At 37.8% G+C, this 8,381-nt stretch overlaps 1 protein-coding gene across 1 annotated transcript; it reads left to right on the top strand.

Moving 5' to 3' along the window:
- The first annotated feature begins 288 nt into the window (after positions 1–288).
- Positions 289–6,908, top strand: LOC140813961 (threonine--tRNA ligase, chloroplastic/mitochondrial 2). The gene is made up of 8 exons (XM_073172794.1): positions 289–730; positions 1,349–1,495; positions 1,634–1,781; positions 1,941–2,194; positions 2,387–2,764; positions 5,587–5,895; positions 5,987–6,187; positions 6,393–6,908. Exons 1-8 carry the CDS (start codon positions 380–382, stop codon positions 6,663–6,665), a joined length of 2,061 nt encoding a protein of 686 aa, XP_073028895.1. The 5' UTR covers positions 289–379; the 3' UTR covers positions 6,666–6,908.
- Positions 6,909–8,381: the final 1,473 nt, after the last annotated feature.

Below are 8,381 nucleotides of genomic sequence, written 5' to 3'. Positions count from 1 at the left end.
ACATATTTTTTCCAAAAAAATTGATTCAAATTTTATCTCACTCCGGTCCAATTTGAATTCAATACAATTTAATTCGATTTCGGTTTTGGTTTGGGTGCGGTATCACACATGATTTATTCGGTTTCATCGCTCGACAATCCAAGACCGGTTTAATTCAGTTTGGAACCCATCTGGTTCGGTTCAATAAGATGCCTAGACCGTAATCTATTAATTTTTATTGATAAAATTCATATTTACTGGGGAAAAAATTAATTTTGAATTTGAATAATAAAATGATTCACTCTGTTAACTCTTGAACAACAGAAGGAATTTTGAGAGGTCGAGTAGCATAAACCTACGCCACACATTCTTCGTATCTTCACTATATACAAACTTAACCATGTTCGTTATTCACAGAAGTACACTAATGGCGGCTTTCTCGTTGTCGTTATCAAATCACTGTTTCCGCACTTTCCCATTTCCCAGACGCCGCCACCTCAAGACTTTTGCAATTCCACCGCCTTCTTTTGCTGTCCAACCCGATTTCCTTGATTGCCACGACAATACAAATACCCGCATGTTGTGGCGGGCTAAATTTTCCTATGTCGCTACTGAAGTCACCGAGACACCTGCCCTTGTCCCGCCGCCACCCGGAGAAGGAGATACCGATGCTGATACGGGTGCTGATCGGGTCAAAGTGGTGCTGCCCACGAACGAATCCTCCGAAAGTCTCCTCAGAATTCGCCACACGGTAACAAATTTGTATTTGATTTTCACTGGGTTGTTAAGGATGTGCTTGTTGTGAATCATGAGGTTTTGGGTTGGGTTGGGTTTTGTGTAACTTGTGCTTTTGAGACATTTGCACTTATTGTTATTGATTTTTGCCTTTTGGGGTCAATTCTTTATGTTTTTACTTGTGAAAATGGTGAAGAAAGTTTATTCACTGAAACATGCTGAATCCAGAGTTAATTGTTGTGAAATTATTTTTGGAGTGCGGTGTACATTGTTTTTTGCGGTTTTAAAATGGTGTTCAAGGGACTGAATTACAATTTTTTTCAATTTTTTTTAAATCTGTTTAGTTGTTGAATGCTGTTTTAGGAACGAAATGTTAATTATTTTCAGGAAGTTACGATCGTTTAAATTTGAATTTCATTTTTAAAATACCCATTTGTGCTACCAATCAACTGCTGTGGCAGCCTGGAAGATTGGAAGTCTATAGGAACAAGTTTTTCTGTCGAAATCAAATTTGATGCATGGAACTGGATTGATATATAAAGCTGCAAACTTGTTTGGATGGTTCAACTGTCAGCACACCGGATACTGATTAGTTTTAGTTCTCATTAAAAAGTCGTGATTCGTTCGTATGCAGTGTGCTCACGTAATGGCCATGGCTGTTCAAAAGCTTTACCCAAAAGCGAAAGTGACAATTGGTCCATGGATTGAGAATGGGTTTTATTATGACTTTGATATGGAACCTCTGACAGACAAGGACCTTAAGAACGTTAAAAAAGAAATGGTGAGCTTATTTTGTCTTGTGATGTGAATTCTCCATTTTTATTTCTTTTTAATTTTTACTACTGCATGGGCGGTCATTGTGTGTATTCATTGGATTACGCTTTTTTGGGACATAATTTATATCTTGAATTAACTATAGGATCGCATTATTGGTCGGAATTTACCTTTAATTAGAGAAGAAGTGACCAGAGATGAAGCTCGGAGAAGAATAATGTCCATTAATGAGCCCTACAAGATTGAGATTCTAGAATCCATTAAAGAGGAACCTATCACCATCTATCATATAGGTATAGCCTGTTCAGTTAATTCGTTGCAAAACTATTTATCACTCAACTATTAAGCAGCTAGAGCTGCATCCGAAACATTTAAAAACATTTTACTTCCGGAATGATGGGTTCTTTGCGCTGGTTAACCAAATAGTTTGTCCTTCCTTTGTCATGCTGTAGGAAAAGAATGGTGGGATCTCTGTGCTGGGCCGCATGTCGATTCGACTGGAAACATAAATAGAAAAGCTTTTGAACTTGAGTCTGTTGCCGGTGCTTATTGGAGAGGAGACACAAATAAGCCAATGCTGCAAAGAATTTATGGCACAGCTTGGGAGAGTGAGAAACAACTGAAAGCTTATCTTCACTTCAAAGAGGAGGCTAAGAGACGGGATCACCGTCGAATTGGTCAAGATCTCGATCTGTTTTCTATACAGGTGCATTGCTAAATTGAAGTACTCTCTGTAGTCATACTCTTTGTACAAAATGAGTTTTTCAAATTCTCAGTTTGATTCAGTTAACTGAAACTAGTTGACGAAAAAATAAATTTGCATGACTGTTATTCATCTAAGGTTCCATAACATTTTTTGTGGGTGATTGAAGCTTCAATTCCAGCTGAATAATTACAGGATGATGCTGGTGGTGGCTTAGTATTCTGGCATCCCAAGGGTTCTATTATAAGGCACATAATTGAGGATTCTTGGAAAAAGATTCACATACAGAAGGGATATGATCTACTCTATACTCCACATGTGGCAAAGGCAGATCTTTGGAAGGTCAGTGGTCATCTGGATTTCTACAAAGAGAATATGTTTGATCAAATGGAGATTGACGAAGAACGTTATCAGCTTCGACCAATGAATTGCCCTTACCATGTATTGGTTTACAAACGGAAGTTACACTCTTATAGGGATTTTCCAATCAGGGTTGCAGAACTTGGAACAGTGTACAGATACGAGTTGTCTGGAAGTTTACATGGCCTGTTTCGTGTAAGAGGATTCACCCAGGTAACCACATACTTTTTGCTCGTCGATTTTTAGAAATTTTAGGTATGTTCTTTGGATGCATTTTTGGGTAGCAGATACAGTAATGTCTTTAAAACATCTGAGATGTACAAAGGTCACAGCTCTAATACTTCATGGCAGTGTTCTAAAACTCGGGCTAGGTGGCCGCCTAGGCGCCGCTTGACCGCACCGAAAAGGTTCTAGGTGGCCAGCCTATGCGGCAAGGGCTCTTAGGCGGGCCTAGGCGGTTCAAGGCATGCCTAAGTGTTTAAAGTGTTTTTGGCCAATTTTTTTAGGCTTTTAATTTTGAAAGCCGAATTAAACTAGAACATGACATAAAGAAAGAATTATAGGCTCGTACTTTTATTTTGTTGTGATTTAAAGCCCAATTAAAACCAAGATTTGTTGGCTTACGCTTGCCCTAACACGCAACTCTCATCTTATTTGTTTGTTTACTTCTGCACACATAAGAAAATCGAACTTACCAGACCCTAAAATTAATTTTTTTCTTTATTTTGATTTTTTTTGCATTGCCTATTCCTCTTTAAGGAGAAGAAGCAGGAGGAATGAAGCAAATGTCAATTGGATTTTAACAAAGTTTGGGCTGAAATTTAGTCTAATAACCATTACAAGTGTCTTGATATCGTGGAATCCGCCTAGCGGCACCTAGTCTCTGCCTAGGCGGCCTAGGCCCTAGGTGCTAGTTTGGCGCCTGCCTAGCGAATTTTAGAACCATGCTTCATGGTTTTGTATTTTTGTGGACCATGTTTGAATTGTTTCTGCCCATCGTTAAAAATCTTGCTTGAGCCATGCAACTGAAAACTTTCTACCCATGTGTTATTTTCTGTAAAATTAAGTGGATGGTTCAGGCTTAAAAAATGTCTTTATTCAGGATATCAATTCAGTTTACCTAACAGAAGACACTGTTGATTAGTTTCCAATTAAATCAACTACCTTTTCTGTCAGAAATATTGAAGTGAAATTGGAAATTTTATTTCTTTGGTTGAATGTTTCCATCTGTTCTCTGCTAATTAGAATTGTTCTTTAATGTAGAAATTACCATTCTTGATGGATGAGGCTCCAATGGGTATTATTATTTAAAGGACAAGTAAGTGTTCTAAATTGCGCCTTAGGCGGTAGGCATTAGACGGCGGCTGACCGCACCGAAAAGGTGCTAGGCGGCCTTAGGGTGGTAGTTCTGAAACTATGGCCACGGCCACATGTGTGGTTAGGACTCCGGCTGTAGTTTCGGCTGCTTCGGTTGAGTTGACGGAGAATAGCGAAGGTTTTGGTTGCGGCGGTCCCGGAATTTCTACGGCGGATGAGACTCTATGCATGATGAGAGGAAGAAATGATAGAGATGGGAGATTTGGGGTTAGAACTCACAACAGAACATAATAATATACAAGCATATGTGGGTCAGTTAATGGGTTTGCTTACAAATGGGCTTAGTCCAAATGAATAGTTAAAGAATAGACTGCTTATTCCATGGAATACCAACAAATGTCCGTCCACACCAGTGAGGAAAACATGGAAATCATGAATTCATCTACCAAGCCTAGGAGGGCGCCTAGTTCCCGCCTAGGTGCTGCTATGGTGCCTTGCTAGCGTCTAGAGAATTTTAGAACCTTACGACAAATACACTAGAGAATTTTAGAACCTTACGACAAATACACATCAAACCATTAGAATCTTTCCCACCAGTACAGATAGGCTCTATTCGATATTAATACTGGTAGATAATAAGATGCCACAACTGGGTGTCTGTTACATATTCTTGACCGCTCCCAGTTTTTGATAAACTTCTTTAGCGTCCTCCCTTCCCAAGCAAACTTATTTTCTAACCACATCCTCGATACTAAATACTGAAAAAATGAACATCCAACAGGCAATTCAGTTCACAACAGCTGGACTCATGTTTCAAGGTGCTGGCTCATATGGTATTGTCGTGCGCCTATAGTAACTGTTGTGTTCTCTTAGCAGTCCTCAGAACTAAATTTGAGCCGTATGGGGACAGTGGAAATCAAATGGAATAAATATTTCCCTTATTACCACATGGACAAGTAGGATCAGAAGTAATAACCTATTCCACCAGTCTGTCCATAGTCTCTAACTGGCGAAGAAACGAAACCTCTCCAAATTTGGATTTTTGAACTACTTTACAGTTGATCTGAGCTGCTTCTTTCTTATGGACTTTGAATTTCCCATGCTATACATCTCTGTTAACTATGTTAACCTCCTGTTCAAAAATTCAACAGAAATGTTTTTCTGCGTATCTTTGGCCTCTAGGAACTTCACACATCGGCTTTTATGCTCTGAGAAAATCAACTGAACACCAATTACCATGGTGGTAAGGAGTCAGCTTTCTTTATCAAAGTTGATAATCCAAGAGCTGACTGGCGTTACTGCAGCAACTAGAAAACGAACCATAAGCAATTATGACTTGGTTGATACTCATTTTGAACCATTTCCATGATATATATTGAATTAGTTTAGCAAAAGTTATTTTAAATTCAACGGGGAGGATACAAGATGGAATGGTTTCCTACATCTTCCTAATTTTGTACTTCTGAGTTGTTTGATTCGATTGAACCCTTGAAGTGACCATTGTGGTTCCTGCTTTTTGGTCACTGGTTAATAACTTCGTATCATATGTATCAATAGCAGTCCCACGACTCATATATTTTTCCTGATGTTATCATGCATCGGTAGGATATATTTGCTAGTCTCTGATTAATTGATACTATTTTGTTCCTGTTCATTTTCCAAGTACATAGTGATCTAGATGCTTATGTTTATATTACTTCAATGTGATGGTTTTGCAGGATGATGCCCACATTTTTTGTTTGGAGGATCAACTTAAAGATGAAATTAGGGGTGTCCTGGATCTTACCGAGGAAATATTATTGCAATTTGGCTTTGATAAATATATAGTAAACCTCTCAACAAGACCAGAGAAAGCTGTGGGAGATGATGATATATGGGAAAAAGCTACATTAGCCCTAAAGGATGCTTTAAATGACAAAAGGTGGAGTTACCAGATTGATGAAGGTGGTGGTGCCTTTTATGGCCCAAAAATTGATCTCAAAATAGAGGATGCTCTGGGAAGAAAGTGGCAATGCTCGACCATACAGGTACTCTCGGATGAGATTTTTTGCTTGTCGTATATCCGATGAGCTAAATTAGTTGGAAATGAGAGATCAACACAATCAATTTTTTGTTCAGGTGGATTTTAATTTGCCTCAGCGCTTTGACATTACATATGCTGATTCCGATCAAAAGAAAAAGAGACCAATCATGATACATAGAGCAGTTCTTGGATCCTTAGAACGGTTTTTTGGGGTTCTTATTGAGCATTATGCTGGAGATTTTCCATTATGGCTTTCTCCAATTCATGCTCGAGTATTGCCTGTCACCGACCTTCAGGTAAAGAAAAGTTTGTCTTCTTCTGCCAGTTTTTGAATGTTAATTTTCACGATATCATAATCTGAAATCAATGAAATTACATGCGTTTAGAAATCACCTTATCATTTACAATCTGGATATTGATGCTTGTTAAATTTGTCTATGTTTATGGTTTCTTGAGATTTATGGGTTTTTCCATGTTGATTGTCGCTCGTCTTTTTTACAGCTTGAGTATTGCAATGAGGTGACTAAAAGATTGAAAGATAATGGTATTCGGGCTGAAATTTCCAGTGGTGAACGCCTCCCCAAGCTTATTAGAACCTCAGAAAAGCTCAAGATTCCATTAATGGCAGTGGTAGGTCCAAAAGAAGTCGAAACACAAACAGTAACGGTGAGATCCAGGTTTGGAGGAGAATTGGGAACCATGACAGTTGATGATTTTATCTGCAGAATAAAGTATGCAGTTGAAAACAAAACTTTGGACTCGTTTATTTGTTAGACGTAAGTGGCACCATGGGCTTTGTTAATACCCCAATTTATTACTCCATAGTGAAAGATGAAGACGTGAGTTTCCATTTTTCTCTGACACTGCTAGTATGGTGTCGGGGTTTGGTGTATTCCTAACATTTTCTTGAAAGAAGCCAGTGATACATTTATATGTAGATTATATCAAAACCTCTCGACTAAAAGAGTCGCACAATTTTACTAGCCATTCGGGAAATAAAGAACGTCTATCTTGTCATCTTGTTAATTTTATATAGACGTTAGAGGTGATTGTCGTATACATCTCCATTAATATAGTTGGTGGTACTTGCGTTTAAGTGCCTAGTTGGCTAGTGCATCTGCTATCACATTTTTTCAACCGTGGAGGGACGAGCAGTTCGAGTACTATGATTGAAAGTTGTCTCTTGCATAGATTATACTGGAAATATAGACCAAATTTGTGTTTAAATTCCGATAGCGGCACAATGGCGTTGTGGTGGGGCAGCAGCGGCACACGGTGGAGGAAGTGGTGGAGTTCGGCCGAAAGTTGTCCAATATGAGGTGATGGCCGAGATTTGAGTGTTGAGGAGAGAAAAAGTCTAGCTTGTAAATTTGAGATATATTGTCATATTTATAATTTTGAATCCTATCAGGACTCTAAAGTTAGAATCCTACTAGAACTCTCATTTCAAAGTTTTTACTTTGTCAAAAATCTCCGCTAGGGTTTTTGTCTAACTAGGACTTAGAGTTGTATTAACATTGTCCAAATCTTATTAATCAAATAATCAATTATCGTGGTTTGATCATAATCTTGATTGATGATTAGGTATTATCGATATGATGAGGGTACAAAACTTGTTATTATGATGCATAGTAAAAATTTTGAAGATCAAAATTTTCCACTAATTCATTTTTTGGAGTTGCCTATTTTAAAACTTCTTCACGAAATTACGAAATTGCACTCTTCTCACAAAATTAGCAGTCAAACTAACTTACACAACTTTCAAATATGAAATCTATTTATAAACTCTTTTATGAGCATATGTTTGATCTCCATCAAACTTAATGATCAAAATCAATTCTTTGGATTGAACTATCTCAACGATAATACATTATTCAATACTTGTATGATCATCAATGATACATTGATACAGGTAGCTGTTGATTCACAACTTCATGTGATTAAGGAAAACATTTTTCTTTATTCGGACTTATCCTAATTCATTAGTTATTTATCAAGAACGTAAGAGTTCAAATCTGATTGCACCTATCGGATCATGGTAAGAGCGTTTAGTAGCGTCTCTCTAGTATCAACGATAGTGCCTGCAATAACCGGAACCTATCTTTTAAACACATATATCCCGATCTATATGCAATCATTGATGTATCAGAAGTTATAAATGAATTTGATAACGATGTGATGTATCTCTGAGTAATCACAGTGTCATCGCGTGTGCAACTAAGAAAATTATTTCTTAAAGCACAATTCATATTCTGACCGGATAATCCTTTCACTATCAACTAACCTGTAGATGAGCGGTAAATCCCCGACTAGAATGTATCAGTTCCTACGCATGTCGAACTACACATATCCTTGCCACCTAATGACCCTCGCGGAGTCGGTAAATGAGTCAAAACACAATAATAGTGTAAGGTCTAGGAATTTCGAACTACGTAACCTGACTGCATGCAATCTATGGTTTTATTTAAATACGTGTTTAATGATTTTTAT

The sequence above is a fragment of the Primulina eburnea genome, chromosome 15 (assembly GCF_022965805.1).
Source record: "Primulina eburnea isolate SZY01 chromosome 15, ASM2296580v1, whole genome shotgun sequence".
Taxonomy (NCBI): Eukaryota; Viridiplantae; Streptophyta; class Magnoliopsida; order Lamiales; family Gesneriaceae; genus Primulina; species Primulina eburnea.
This window is presented reverse-complemented; position numbering and strand designations above follow the sequence as displayed.

Bases quoted from the DNA above. Each gene is read 5' to 3' on its own strand.
- LOC140813961 (XM_073172794.1), top strand. From the start codon at position 380: ATGTTCGTTATTCACAGAAGTACACTAATGGCGGCTTTCTCGTTGTCG. The intron at 731-1,348 runs GTAACAAATTTG...GTTCGTATGCAG, and splicing joins TCCTCAGAATTCGCCACACG to TGTGCTCACGTAATGGCCAT. The intron at 1,782-1,940 runs GTATAGCCTGTT...GTCATGCTGTAG, and splicing joins TATCACCATCTATCATATAG to GAAAAGAATGGTGGGATCTC.